The following is a 14,478-nucleotide window of genomic DNA, read 5'->3' on the forward strand; positions in this document are numbered from 1 at the left end:
GCACTCTCCATCAAAAAAAAAATTGAAGGAAATAGTAAATTATTCTAATTAGTATGAAAGATATCTTCAAAATACTACTCTACGGTCGAATCCATGGAAGCACTGGTTTATACATTTTTATTGGTAGCCACTTCAGGTATAATATTCTTCGCCATTTTCTTCCGAGAACCACCCAAAGTCCCTAACAAGGGAAAGTAACGATCCTTCCTTAACCATTTTCGTTGCATAAGCGAGATTATGAGAAGGGAGATAGAACTAATCAGAGACCTTCCTTTACTGTTCCGGGAAGGTCTCTCAGTCTAACTAATCTTCATGTTCCTCGAAAGGGTCTCTGAGTTCCTCAGAGGGTTGACCGAAAGCGGTATACGAAGCGTGACCGGTAAAGCTAACGGGTGAACAGGATATAGAGATAGCGACCGAAGTTGCAGTTTCCGTTGCTATGTAACCCAAGAAATATTAGTTCTTATCCGATATAATAGTATACAAAGTCAGCAAATTTCAATCAATTGAATAGGCTCTATGGCTACAAAAGTTATTGATGATACCCCTAAGGGTAAACCCAGAATCAGTCTTTTAGGAATGATTCTAAAGCCGCTTAACTCAGAATACGGAAAAGTTGCTCCTGGTTGGGGAACTACCCCTCTAATGGGATTTTTTATGGCTTTATTTGCAATATTCTTAGTTACTATTCTAGAAATTTACAACTCATCCGTTTTATTGGACGGTATTCCGATAAGTTGGTAAAAGAAAAAAGATTGAGTTGGTACGGCGAACTCCGCTGCTACAACAGCTAGGGGTTCGCAAACAAGGACTTTTCAGAAACCAAAAAGGTAAAAGGTAGTTAAATTGCGCAAATTTTTACCTCAAAGATTTTGATAATACGGGTGTGTGATTCGTCGCAACCAATCTGGTTCAACAAATAGACAATCTATTTTTCATTTGAACAAAATAGTATTATCTTGCTAGGTAGCAGTCGAATGATTAGCACCCAAAGCGCGAGAAACTGGATATTGATTGATAAGACTCGAACTATGATTAATTCGCACTAATCTACTACTCAAACTTCGTGACAAGATGGTTACTCGATACTAAGTACAAGAACTGGATGTTTGATAAGGGAACTATCAGAAAAATGAAGTACTTCTTAATCGACTATCTACTAGATTCCATAAGGAAGGACGACCATAGTCATACAAAATATGTATTGTTCCGCATATCCGCAGGGTGGTAGAAGAGTTGCTGCCCATTAGGCTTTATTACCTACCAATAAAAGGATTTATCGGGGTATAGTAGAGATCCAAGGTTCGTAGATATTCAAACAATCAGATTGGAACGAGGCAATCTCTATTCATTTATTTATCCCAGTTTTTTAGAGATAAATCCTTCGATAAGATGAAAAGATTTCCCAAGATGCTAATAATATTTATTCCTTTTGTGAATGATGATTAAAAGCTAACATGAGATTGAGGCAAAATGTATTCCCGAGGTTTCCAACGGCTAAGTCACTGTTTCTTTTATCTCATAAACCAAAAGGTGTCGAGGATATTATTCTATTTTTTATCCCCGTCAAGTGACTACTAATCGAATGGACGGTTACTCAAACATTTTTGTTGAAGCTGTATGAGAGCAAATCCTCATGTACAGTTTACGAAGGGGGAGTTGGAAAGGCTTACCCATCCCGCTAAAGTATATGATTGGTTTGAAGAGCGTCTCGAAATTCAGGCAATTGCTGATGATATTACTAGTAAATATGTTCCTCCTCACGTGAACATATTCTATTGTTTGGGGGGAATCACGTTGACCCGCTTTTCGGTCCAGGTAGCCACCGGTTTTGCTACGACCTTTCATCATCGCCCGACTGTTACGGAAGCTTTTTCTTCGGTTCAATATATAATGACTGAAGTGAATTTTGGATGGCTAATCCGATCCGTTCATCGATGGTCAGCAAGTATGATGGTCCTAATGATGATTCCGCATGTATTTCGTGTCTATCTCACCGGAGGATTTAAGAAACCTCGCGAATTAACTTGGGTTACTGGTGTAATTCTAGCTGTATTAACTGTGTCTTTCGGTGTAACTGGATATTCCTTACCCTGGGATCAAATTGGTTATCGGGCAGTTAAGATAGTAACCGGTGTACCCGAGGCCATTCCTCTAATAGGATCTTCATTAGTAGAGCTATTACGAGGAAGTGTCAGTGTAGGTCAATCTACATTAACTCGTTTTTACAGTTTACATACTTTCGTATCGCCGCTCCTTACTGCTGTTTCTATGCCAATGCACTTCTCAATGATCCGTAAACAAGGCATTCCGGGTCCTTCATGATTTATGGTTCAAGGGTGAAAGATACTGATCCCTGCATCATCACAGGACCTTAATCTCTAATTTTTTTTTTAAGGGTTATTATTCCATTGCCGCTGGTGCCTCCCATTGAAGCAGATGAAAAGTTATCTAGCGGGTTGAGTTCTTGTCTCGGACTATCGGGATAAAAAGATTGAAGCATTAAGGGGAAAAGATTGGATTACGGGAGTGTGTGACTTGTCTCAAAACGCGTAGGCTATGCAGATATTGAATAGAATGCTGCTGCAACCGAAGATGTGTCTCTTTCCCAACTTTTCCTAATCTTAGTATCAGGAATCGAAACTTGGACGTAGGGTTCTTCTTCTCAAGCCAAGAAAGTTCTTTGTAGAATTCTCCCCATGATCAAACTAAATACTTTGCGAGGCTCCGTTAAACCCTCTCTCTATACCCAATCGGGGTAGTGTGAAGTTTTATAACATATGGTTTTTAGGACGCATCCATTTCCCTTGCATCCAATACTTTTATCCGCAGGAACAACCGTCGGGGTAAAAAAACGATCTAAAGAGAGATATAGCCGAAGTCATAACAAGTTAAGATCCTATACTGGTAGTAGTTCGCGAGCGTCTCGGATCTATTAGCAGCGACACGATACGTAATGTATGGGATACGAGATAATCCAAGAAGCTTCGTGATCAAGTTATTAGGCTGATTCGGGTGATAAGCCACTCCGCGGAATAACTCTTCGCCGTGTTCCTTCCTTTTTTTTGTCTACCAACTATTTTACTGTGGAGTAAGATGCCTAAGGATCTGCTCGAGCCGTATGAGAAGAAATTCTCATGTTCGATTCTTATGGGGGAGTAAGAGGTCCATCCCAATAACAAAGAAACCTGACCTGAATGATCCTGTTTCGAGAGCGAAATTAGCTAAGGGTATGGGACATAATCATTATGGAGAACCTGCTTGGCCCAATGACCTTTTATATATATCTCCTGTGGTAATCTTAGGAACCATTGCATGTACCGTAGGTTTGGCAGTTTCAGAACCATCAATGATTGGTGAACCAGCAAATCCTTTTGCAACTCCTTTGGAGATATTACCTGAGTGGTACTTCTTTCCTGTATTCCAAATACTCCGTACAGTCCCCAATAAATTATTAGGTGTCCTTCTGATGGCGTCAGTACCCGCAGGTTCGTTGACCGTCCCTTTCCTCGAAAATGTCAATAAATTTCAGAATCCATTCCGACGTCCAGTAGCTACAACAGTTTTTGCAATTGGTACCGCGGTCGCTATTCGGTCAGGCATTGGGGCAACTTTACCCATTGATGGATCTTTAACTTTGGGACTATTTTAAAATCAATTTGGTTGTTTTTCTACGAACTTGAAACACATACATACTTAGTCTAGGGAGTAATTGTTACGATACAATATCTCCCTAGACTTGTTTATGTTTGGATCAAAAATCCCAAATTATTTTAGATAATTAAATCTTCTCGTTTACTACACGATGACTAATAATCACTATTCTAATTTCCTGCTTTTTTTTTTAATTAAATTCCCTTCTCTCTTTTGTCTATACCACAAATATTGATTACCCAGTCACTTCCGTTTTCTCAATGTTATTGAGAAAGAAAAAGATGCAGCATACAATCGATGGATTGACTTATAAATAAGATGATTTTTAATCTACTGCTTACTTATCTTAATCCACACCTGGATTGTTACTGGGTAACTCTGCGGCGAAACGTTCCCATAAAGCTTTCGAAACCTGATCTACAGATTTTTTTCCAAAACTTTTTATTTTTAGTAAATCCTCTCGGCTATAATTAAGTAAATCAGTGATTGTGTGTATCTCGGCCCGTTTGAGACAATTAAAAGCTCTAGCAGGTAATTCTAGTTGATCAATGAATGTATTTCTAAGAGCTTCCCCCTTTGATTCATCCACACCACTCAATTGCGAAGATAATCTCGTTAAGTCGGAAGAATCTTGATTATCCTCAAAATGAGGAACATCTTCTTGTTTCATGTGCATGAAAGGAATCAATAAGTCTATGAGATTTTTAGAAGCTTCGCAAAGCGCTTCGTTTGGAGTCGGACTACCGTTAGTCCATATTTCAATGAATGATATCTCTCGCATCTCTCTACCACTTCCAAATGGATGGACACTATAATTCACGTTTCGGACAGGCATAGGTACAGCATCAACGGGAAATTCTCCATCTCTGTATCCATTTAAATCTTCTATACGATATCCGCAATCCCTTTCAATCCTTGATTCGATATTTACAGATATTGGTTGGGTAATAGTAACTACATATTGGGAATCATCAATCATTTTGACAGAGGGCGGTAGCGATATGTCACCAGCAGTTACTCTTTTGGGACCAGTTACGGACAAAACTGCTTTTTTACAATCGTTATAGTCGCTTCTAGGTGCAGTTTCTTTTAGATTGACTGAAATATCATGTATTGTCTCTTAAATACCCGTTATTGTAGAATACTCATGCACCACTCCCTCAAATTTTGCACACGTTATGCTTGCTCCTCCGACTTCTTCTAGCAAAGCTCTACGCATAGCAATTCCCACAGTACTGACTTGGCCTCTCTTGAAGGGGGATATAACGGAGCGACCGTGATGAAGACGCTTACTTTCTGTCTTGGATTCGACACATTTCCATTGAATTACGTGGGTAGAGATCGAAGTTTCATCCTTAAGCATAAAGAAGTCCCTCTTCATTTAATACAACTAGTAATAACTAATAGTTAGACACGTCTCTTTCTGGGGGGTCTACATCCATTATACGGCATGGGGGTCACATCGCGTACGAAACTAAGAATTATACCGCTTCTGCGAATAGCCCGTAAAGCGGTGTCTCTCCCTGGACCGGGTCCGCTCATCATAACTTCTGCCTGTTTCATACCCCGATCCACCGATGCGCGGATAGCATTTTCTGCTGCTGCTTGGGCAGCAAATGGTGTACTTTTACGCGTACCCTTGAATCCGCAAGCACCGGCAGAACACCGAAGAACAACTTATCCTCGAACATCCGTAACAGTAATAATGGTATTATTAAAACTTGCTTGAATGTGAATAACCCCTTTTTGTACTCCGCGCTTCCCTTTACGGAAATGAACCTTTCTCAAAGTTTTTGACATAGTTGATTGATTGTTCATAATGGACAGGCTATGATTAATTTATATTTGTCTCCATCCCGCGATTATTTTTACTATCCTTGCCTCTGCTTATGCTTCGGGTTGCAACAGATTACCATTATTCGTCTACGTCTACGAATCGGTCGACATTTCTCACATATTTTACGAATGGAAGCACGAATTTTCGTAGCTATAACCTTAATTTAATTGGGTAAATCTATCCCGAGATTCGACAGGCGTTCTCCTCCCTTTTGATTTTTGTTATTAGTCATATTGTAAAAACAATTATGAACAAACAAGTTATTTGTACTTGGAAGTAGTAGCAATAGCAAAAAAATCTATTGACTGCCGTTTGTCGGCCTATTTCTGAGACGGTAAGTGGTACATCCTTTGGTAAGATCATAAGGACTTGATTCAACCCTTACCCTATCTCCTGGCAATATTCTTATGTAATTACGTCAGATCTTTCCCGATATATGAGTCGAGACTTGGCATCCATTATCTGAACACACTCGAAACATGGCATTGGGAAGTGATTCTGTAACTGTACCCTCCATGTCAATAAGATTCTGTTTCTTAATCATTCGAGAGAGATAAACCTCCCATATTATTAACGGATCTCGTTTAGGATATTACTGATTCGTTTACTACTGCTAATATCCAATATACCCAAAAGTTTCCACAGTAAGTAATTGTCTGTTTAAAGGATAAGTTCATGAATCACCAAACGTGGCATAAGATTTCCCCCCCAATTTTTCTTCGTCGAGCCTCCCGATCTGTCACAAGTCCGTCGGATGTTGGTGGAATTACAATTCCCATACCGCCCAATATTTTTGGGATTTTCCGATGATCAGAATAGATTCTCAAGCCGGGCTTGCTAATACGTTTAATAGTTGTAATATACGGCTCTCTCTTCTTACCTTAATGTTTCAGACTCACATCCAGAAACTCTTTCATATTTTCCTTATGTTCTGCAATATTTTTTACAAAACCCTCCTCCAATAGGATTCGTCCAATACACCTAGTCAGTTTAGTAGCAGGTATCCGAATCGTAACCTTCCTTCGCGTATTAGCGTTTCGTGTGGTAGTAATCATGGTAGAAATGGTATCGTTATTCATGAAATATAAATCAGTAATTATTAATATTAGAATGATTCCTATTTTTTTTGTCAAACATAGTGAGATTGGGCTATAAAAAAAGTTCTGTCATGTCTATTCGTTTCTATAACAATTTTTTTCTCTATCTTCTACTAGACTAGATCCTGTTTATTTGTGACACTCAAATGTATCAGATCATTGAACATATTCTATATGTTCTATGAAATATATAGTCGAAGCAGCAATCGACGATTTTCATTCATTCTACTCCCCAATTACTGCGACACCTCGGGGGCTAACGAGACTATTCTAGCAAAATTATATTCTCTTGATTCCCTAGCTACTGGACCGAAGATCCTGGTTCCTCTAGGATTCCCTTCCTGGTTGATAACAACCGCCGCGTTGTCATCAAATCTAAGAATCATACCATTATCTCGTTTCATCTCTTTACGGGTGCACGCTGCCACTACTCTAACCACTTCTGATCTTTTCATAGACATATTGGGTACCGCTTCCTTGATCACGGCTATAATAGTGTCACCCGTATCCGCATATCTACGGTTCCCGGTCCCTAGCACTCGAATACACATTGGTTTCCGGGCTCCGCTATTGTCTGCCACATCTGAATAACTTTGAGTTTGAATCATTTATTAATCAGGAAAGATGATAGGTTTTTTATGTATCTATATCCGAATTAGCTTCATCACGCTACCCATGTATGCGTCGGCGAATCGATAGATTATTGGTGTTGCAACAAACAGCAGCAACAGTAATACCAACGGTCACTCTAGTTACAATCGTAATGATAATTATGGATATTACTATCATTACGATTACTACTATTTCTAAGTTGTTTGATTATTATTTTTGTGGATGCTTATTATCATCGTAGCAGATAATAATAATAATAATGACATTATGAGTGTTTGCACTTCTGTATCTTCGAGACGTAAATAGAAAAATTATCAATTAATTAGTACCACGTCCCGCATTGAACAGTAATCTGATTCTTCCCTCTTTTCTTCCCTCTTCAAGTATCACGATTCCATGGTGGTCACTATTCGGGTAGGTATAGGCATCTTGTGGGCAGCCATCCCCATAGCAGCTCTGGCTACATCTTCCGATACTCCACTTAGTTCATAAATTATTCGGCCTGGTCTAACTACGGATACCCAATATTCTGGAGATCCTTTGCCCGATCCCATACGTGTTTCAGCGGGTCTCATAGTGATTGGTTTATCAGGGAAGATGCGTATCCATAACTTTCCACCCCGACGGGCATAACGTGTTATCGCTCTCCTTCCCGCTTCTATTTGTCTAGCTGTAACCCATGCAGGTTCTAGAGCCTGGAGAGCAAATTTTCCAAAAGAAACAGTATTACCGCGATTAGAGATTCCCTTTAATCGTCCTCTATGTTGCTTACGAAATTTGGTTCGTTTGGGGTTACAGTCGATGGCAATAGAATCTTTCCATCTCTGATACAAAACCGGACATGGGGGTTTCCCCTCAACCGGCTCCTCATAAATTCAATACCGCTTCTCTTTGCCTCGTAGACCTATCGATTGCTAGCTGAAAGAACTTCTAGATTGGTTTTTATCTTCATTGAATCTCTCTATTTCATCCAGTTCCAACAGTTCATATATCGTTTGGTATTGAACCCACGGGCGAAAATGAGCTCGATCTCTTCTTCTTTTTCGAATTATCTATTTTCCACTTCGATTCAATGAAGCTTGGGCTTCTTTCGCCACCCCATCTACCAAATCGAATCGTCGGCATTTATTTATCGGCTGAAACCAATCCGGAAGTCTCATCGTTCGTCTGGTCTCTTCAAGCAAACGTTTGGGTTCCCCCCCTGCAACGGAGCCTCCCTCAGTCTCACTTTTATTGAGTCATTTTTGTTAGTGCTAACTGACTCGAAGCTTTATTTTAACACCGCGATAATTCTGATAGATTATGCTACATCACACTGCTTTTTGGGGGTTGAATGGTTAACCATACGATTTTGAAAGAAGATCAGATTATCTCGGTTTTTCTTTATAGTACCCATAAATTGATATCACTTCCGGCTTCGCTAGAAAAAAAATTCTACCGTGGATACAGACTTTGCATCGATACGATTCTGTTCCGTGTCTGGCATTCATTCCAGTACTTGACCCCGGAGATCGTTGACCAATTAATCAGTTTTCATTATGGGGAAAGAGCTTTTATTTGAACGGGTCGCACACTAAGCATAGCAATTTTTTTTTTTTTTATTTGAAAGAAAAAAGTGAGTGTAGATTGTTAGAATTGGAATAGAATGAAGCTGTCGTGGATTCCGCCAATATTTCTCAAATAGTTTCACTTCCTATGGAAGGAATCATTCAGTATCCCTAAATATCCAAATCTTTATGCCTAAAACCCCATGAATCGTTTGGGCCGGATGGTAGCAATAATTTATACGGGCCCTAATAGTCTGGAGAGGAACTCTACCCTCCCTGGCCCACTCGACTCGAGCCATTTCACTACCATTGAGACGTCCGGCTATTTGTATCTTAATACCTTTATTACTGGTTCTTCCAACCAATTCGATAGCTCTCTTCATAGTCCTTCGAAAAGCAACCCTATTTTTTGACTGTGAAGCAACATGTTCCGCTAGGATTTTTGGTTCCCCATATGGTTGAGCAACATTATTCAGGGTTATTCGAAGCTTTCGATTCCCGAGACCTAACATATTTTCTATATCGCTTTTCATTTGATCAATTCCTAGACTCTGCTCCTCAATGAGTAGATCGGGAAATCCTGTATGTATCTCAATCCGAATGGGATCCGTCTTTCGCTGAATCTCTATATGCCCAATCCCGCCATAATTTGAAGAATCCTTCACGTGTTTTTCTACATACCTCTCAATGGAGGTGCGTATTTTTCTATCTTCTTCAAGATATTTTGGATAATCTTCCATCTGTGCGAACCGGTAAGAATAATGCTTCTAATTTACACCGAGTCGAAAACCGAGTGGATGAATCTTTCGCCCCATATATATCCTTCCCCGACTCAATATTAGATTAGTCTTTATTTGATATTCCTATATCTCCCAATACGTCTTCAAAACTGATCATTTTATCTACTCTTTATTTATCTTTTCAATCAACCTCGAATTTAATCTAATTGTTATTTGACAGGTGGGTTTCCTTATCGGGTAACCACGGCCTTGAGACCGAGGACGAAACCTTTTTAAATAAGTAGCATTGTCCACCCAGGCCTCACTAATGAACAAATTGGATTTACTTAATCCAAGATTAGTACTAGCGTTTGCAGCCGCGGAAAGAACTAATTGTGATACGAGGTAACATGCTTTGTGAGGCATAAATTCAAGTGATACAAGTGCTTCTTCGTATGAACAACCCTGGATTCGATCAATAATCCGCCGTATTTTAGTAGCTGACATACGGATATTTTTTGCTAAAGCTTGCGCTCCTACTTTTGATTTATTTTCGTTTTCCATGAGATATGATTTCCTAATCATCGACGAGACCCTTTATCACTTTTGGCGTGTCCCCGAAAATTTCGAGTGGATACAAATTCTCCTAGTTTGTGACCCACCATACGATCAGTTACATAAATTGGTAGATGCTCCCGTCCGTTGTGAACAGCAATGGTATGACCAATCATGCTAGGGACTATTGCAGAGGCACGAGACCGGGTTATTACTAACTTCTTTTCTCTCCGTACATTAAGATTTTCAATTTCTCGTATTGAATGATTGGCTACAAAAGGACCTTTCTTTGATGAACGTGCCGTGGCCAATTACCCTCCTACTTAATATCCCTATTTATCAATGACTCTTGCGTCGACGAAGTATAAGTGGATTACTATATTTTTTACTCTTCCGACTTCTCTTCCCAAGTGCAACATATCCCCAAGGAGTTAATGGCTTCTTCCTGCCAATTGATGTCCTGCCTTCTCCCCCCCCGTGTGGATGATCCACGGGGTTCGTAGCTGCACCTCTTACCTTGGGGCGTTTCCCTAACCAGCGTTTAGATCCAGCTTTTCCCGAGCCCTCATTGTTAGTATCAACGTTTCCAACTCGTCCCACACTTGCTAAACAATTTTGGGATATTAAACGAATTTCACCGGAAGGTAGTCTCAGTGTAGCCAACTGACCCTCTTTTGCAACTATTTTTGCTACTGCACCAGCTGCTCTAACTAATTATCCACCTTTCCCAGGTTTCATTTCTATATTATGTATAGTGGTACCCAAAGGTATCTTGGTTGGAGTAGACCCACCCCCCTCTAACTCTCCCATAATGAATGGAAAACGATTGGGCGAGATCTCTTCCCAAACTGTACAAGCCTCTTTCAAGGCATACAGCTTTCCGGATATAAAAAACGAGACTTTTTCGCTGTTGCTGAGCGTTGTTGCTAGGTCCCGATAGTACCAAATAGAATCGACGTTTTTGAAAAACAAAAAATAAATTCCAGGCCCTATTTATATCCTCGGCTTCCTCGCCTGCACCTGGCTCCCTCTCAATAATTCAGCAACAGAATTGATGACTTTACTGATTCACGTTAACATTATTCAATGTTATGGATAACTTAGGAAATATCTATCTTTCGCATTAATTTAAACAGATTTTCGTGCGACAAAAGGTTTCTTACCTCTATTTCACTTTATAGTTTCGATACTGCCTCTGACCGTCACATCGAATGTCGTGAGTTACCCGTATCTCGTCCACATTGAATATGAACAAAGAGTGCCCCTTTACTCGTTTTTTCAAGCTTAAGATTATTTATCTGTCTCCGTATTATCCTACCTTTGCAAGTTAATAGGTATTTAAAAGCTATTAGACTTTATCACCCGCTACTGTTCCTCCTTAGTTGCCCCAATGAGGTTTATTCCAAAAGATTCAATAATCTTGAATTAGTGCTAGGTTCGTGGGCCCAGCCTCCGACCCAATCGATTAGTTTTCGAATACGTAAATCAAATATTCAAATCGCACTCAGAGGTAGGGCATTTCCATTTGAAACAGATGCTTCAGGGCCAGATGTTACAACATCTCCAACCCCTATTCCCCGTGCGTGCAAAATATATCTCTTTTCACCATCTATGTAATTGATTAAACAGATATATGCATTGCGGTTGGGGTCATACTCAATACTTGCTACTCTCCCAATAATGCTTACCTTGTCCCGTCGAAAGTCAATTCTACGATATAAACGTTTGTGACCGCCCCCTCTGTGTCTACTAGTAACAATTCCCCTATTATTACGTCCGTTTCTAGATATCTTACGATAGGTTAACTGTTTCTGGGGCTCGGACTTTGTTGCCTCTCCAAAACGTAAAATGGCCCGGTTGCGTGTGCCGGGGGTATAGGCCTTATACAGTCATATAGCCATACTTCTTCTTCCTCTTCTTATGCAATGTCGGTCTAGTTTAATAGGTGGTAAAAAAGATTATTGGTTTAAAAATAGTGGGATAGAATAATTATTTCCAAGTGTAACAATCATTCTTTTGTGACGTACGGAACCCGAAAATCCCGATTTATTGCCTTTTCGTCTCTTCCTTCTACCCGGTAGTCAACGACTATTCATACCCTTCACTTTAACGTCGAAAAATTGTTCAATCCAATCTTTCATTTCACTTTTAGTCAATTCTGGGTTTACGTCAAAAGTGTATTGGTTTTGTTGCAATAGACGAATAGATTTTTCAGTAAGTACCTGATTTTTTGATTTATCCATAGTATCTTTTTTTGTCCCTCTTTTTATCCTTTCAGATAAGTGACAACTTATGTTTTTCCATACCATACTTAACTTAGTTAATAACTAATTATTCTCTTTTTTTTTTCCATAGTTCCTGTATAGTTTATTAATCTATTTGTCACCATAAAAGAAAAAATGTTCAATTCGAGTTTTTTTTTTAGCTACAGGACCTAGTTACCCAGTCTTTCTTTCTTTTCACTCGTTTCTTTTTCGTTTGCATCCAACAGGAGTTGAACCTGTGAATTCGCCAATTATGAGTTGGGTGCTTTAACCGTTCAGCCATGGATGCCAATCAACCAATCAATTGGATTTACATCAATATTATATTGTGACGGCTACAAATATGAAATATATCTTTCAAATGAATAGGAACAAACAAGCAAGAAAGAATCCGAAACGAAACTACTGGTGGGTAATCTAAACAAATGATGAAGGATTCCTCGAGAAGTTAACAATTAGTACTCATATTGAATGATTATGAATTATTCAAGGAAAAATGGACTTGAAACATACACGAGGAAGGTTCTAGGAGCAATACTAGTTAGAAATCTCTTATGAACCAGGAGCCGTGTGAAGTAAGAATTTCATGCACGGTTCTGAATGAGCGGGAAGATCGAAAATCTTCTTTTCGACTCTAACTCTCCTACACCAGTCGTTGCTTTTTTTTCTGTTACCTCTAAAGTAGCAGCTCTAGCTTTATCTACACGACTCTTCGGTATTATTTTCCCATATTTATCCAGTGAATGGCATATTGCTTTAGGAGTATTAGCTACTCTTAGCATGATATTAGGAAATTTAATTGCCGTTACTCAAATAAGCATGAAACGTATGCTAGCATATTCTTCTATAAGCCAAATTGGATATATTATGATTGGAATACTTGCTGCAGACCCCGAGAATGGTTATGCAAGTATGATAACTTATACGTTCATTCATATACTCATGAATCTAGGAACTTTTGCTCGTATCACTTCATTTGGTTTACGAACCGGAACTGATAATATTAGGGATTATGCGGGATTATACATGAAGGATCCTGTTCTAACATTCTCTCCGGTTCTACGTTCACCATCCCTAGGGGGTATCCCTCCACCATCCGGTTTTTTTGGTAAACTCTATCTCTTTTGGCATGGATGGAAAGCCGGTTCGTACCCATCAGTTCCGATAGCGCTCGTCACAAGTGTCATTTCTATATATTATTATCTAAAAATAATTAAATTAATGTTCACTGGGAAGAATGAGAGGAGCAACACATCCACAATTTATATACAAAATTCATTAGTTTCTTCATCAACTTCAATTTCGAAAGGTTCTATCGAAATAGCTATGATTATTCGTGCACTAGCATCAATCCTATCGGGTATATTAATAGATCCCATTATCGGGATCACACAGAATACCTTATTTTAGACTCATTTCAAGTTGTGACACGAAATTTATTTTCAAATGATTTGTATTAAAAGCCGGTTCTATTGTCCCAACCAGTCTGTTTCTGCAACTCATAATGGAATAATTATATCTTCTTCGGGAATTGATCCTGACATTCTCCTATCTAGCTTGTATTTGTCTTTCCGCACCCAGAATCACTTGCTAGGAAAATGATCATTCGTCTATTCCGGAGGAGATATAAGTATTTCCGCACGACGCACAATTGGGGTTGTGCAGTAACAACCCATGCTACTCCATTTAAGTTAAGTATCTAGGCGGAAAAAATGCCCTTCTTTTTTGTTTCTTCCTATGGTATCATTATTCTGATAATGAATAAAAGATTTGCTCGCGAGAGAGACGTGGGCTTGTTAGATCGTGAGAAAATTCTCTGTAAGAGAGTAGAATCGATCACCCCTTATAAAAGTAGGGATGATTGATTGTGGGCGAGGAGGGATTCGAACCCTCAGCTATCGTCAGGATCTAAGGTAAACTTTACCACCCCATGAAGAAACGATGAGTAATGAAAAAGGTCCAGGGGCTTTCCTTAAACCTGAATGAAGTCTTCTAGTTGATAAGTTTGGGAAAGAATAAATGAAAATTCAGTTCAGCACGGTTGACAAGCATATATATATATCTGTAGAATTGAAATGGTGAACGTAACTCTACTACGTTCTCCTGCCTCGAGAGAAAGGTAAGCACACTAGACTAAAAATATAGTACTGCAGAAGACGGAGGTTCGAATCCTCCGCGAGGCGTCCAGAAGTC

General features: G+C 39.3%; 17 protein-coding genes, 1 non-coding gene and 1 pseudogene across 18 annotated transcripts, besides 2 other annotated features; 5 read left to right on the forward strand and 14 right to left on the reverse strand. All coding sequences in view use genetic code 11, as the record gives it.

Annotated features, from left to right (window-relative positions):
• Window positions 1-12,643: part of a sequence feature (large single copy region; LSC) that runs on past the window's edge.
• psbT (photosystem II protein T) lies at window positions 94-198 on the forward strand. The gene has a single exon. The coding sequence runs from the start codon at window positions 94-96 to the stop codon at window positions 196-198; it is 105 nt and encodes a 34-aa protein (YP_009490511.1).
• Window positions 304-435, reverse strand: psbN (photosystem II protein N). The gene is given in 1 exon segment: window positions 304-435. A coding segment is annotated over 1 exon segment (132 nt).
• psbH (photosystem II 10 kDa phosphoprotein) lies at window positions 520-744 on the forward strand. The gene has a single exon. It carries the CDS (start codon window positions 520-522, stop codon window positions 742-744), a length of 225 nt encoding a protein of 74 aa, YP_009490513.1.
• On the forward strand, window positions 881-2,325 carry petB (cytochrome b6). Its single transcript is given in 2 exon segments — window positions 881-886; window positions 1,678-2,325. Coding segments are annotated over 2 exon segments (654 nt in total).
• Window positions 2,524-3,652, forward strand: petD (cytochrome b6/f complex subunit 4). The gene is given in 2 exon segments: window positions 2,524-2,531; window positions 3,178-3,652. Coding segments are annotated over 2 exon segments (483 nt in total).
• Window positions 4,001-5,017, reverse strand: rpoA (RNA polymerase a-subunit). Its single transcript is given in 1 exon segment — window positions 4,001-5,017. A coding segment is annotated over 1 exon segment (1,017 nt).
• rps11 (ribosomal protein S11) lies at window positions 5,062-5,454 on the reverse strand. The gene is given in 1 exon segment: window positions 5,062-5,454. A coding segment is annotated over 1 exon segment (393 nt).
• rpl36 (ribosomal protein L36) lies at window positions 5,526-5,639 on the reverse strand. Its single transcript is given in 1 exon segment — window positions 5,526-5,639. A coding segment is annotated over 1 exon segment (114 nt).
• Window positions 5,790-6,035, reverse strand: infA (translation initiation factor 1). The gene is given in 1 exon segment: window positions 5,790-6,035. A coding segment is annotated over 1 exon segment (246 nt).
• On the reverse strand, window positions 6,172-6,570 carry rps8 (ribosomal protein S8). Its single transcript is given in 1 exon segment — window positions 6,172-6,570. A coding segment is annotated over 1 exon segment (399 nt).
• Window positions 6,825-7,196, reverse strand: rpl14 (ribosomal protein L14). Its single transcript has one exon. It carries the CDS (start codon window positions 7,194-7,196, stop codon window positions 6,825-6,827), a length of 372 nt encoding a protein of 123 aa, YP_009490521.1.
• Window positions 7,587-8,781, reverse strand: rpl16 (ribosomal protein L16). Its single transcript has 2 exons — window positions 8,773-8,781; window positions 7,587-7,991 (listed from the first exon to the last, which is right to left on the reverse strand). The coding sequence occupies exons 1-2, from the start codon at window positions 8,779-8,781 to the stop codon at window positions 7,587-7,589; spliced, it is 414 nt and encodes a 137-aa protein (YP_009490522.1).
• Window positions 8,906-9,562, reverse strand: rps3 (ribosomal protein S3). Its single transcript is given in 1 exon segment — window positions 8,906-9,562. A coding segment is annotated over 1 exon segment (657 nt).
• Window positions 9,650-10,030, reverse strand: rpl22 (ribosomal protein L22). The gene has a single exon. It carries the CDS (start codon window positions 10,028-10,030, stop codon window positions 9,650-9,652), a length of 381 nt encoding a protein of 126 aa, YP_009490524.1.
• Window positions 10,048-10,326, reverse strand: rps19 (ribosomal protein S19). Its single transcript is given in 1 exon segment — window positions 10,048-10,326. A coding segment is annotated over 1 exon segment (279 nt).
• Window positions 10,361-11,922, reverse strand: rpl2 (ribosomal protein L2). Its single transcript is given in 2 exon segments — window positions 10,361-10,869; window positions 11,526-11,922. Coding segments are annotated over 2 exon segments (906 nt in total).
• Window positions 11,980-12,264, reverse strand: rpl23 (ribosomal protein L23). The gene is given in 1 exon segment: window positions 11,980-12,264. A coding segment is annotated over 1 exon segment (285 nt).
• On the reverse strand, window positions 12,501-12,574 carry trnI-CAU. Its single transcript has one exon. It is a non-coding gene; the product is annotated as a tRNA-Ile (tRNA).
• Window positions 12,644-14,478: part of an inverted repeat (inverted repeat region B; IRB) that runs on past the window's edge.
• Window positions 12,925-13,695, forward strand: ndhB (annotated as a pseudogene).

The sequence above is a fragment of the chloroplast genome of Cibotium barometz (genome assembly GCF_041138505.1).
Source record: "Cibotium barometz chloroplast, complete genome".
In the NCBI taxonomy this organism is placed as follows: domain Eukaryota; kingdom Viridiplantae; phylum Streptophyta; class Polypodiopsida; order Cyatheales; family Cibotiaceae; genus Cibotium; species Cibotium barometz.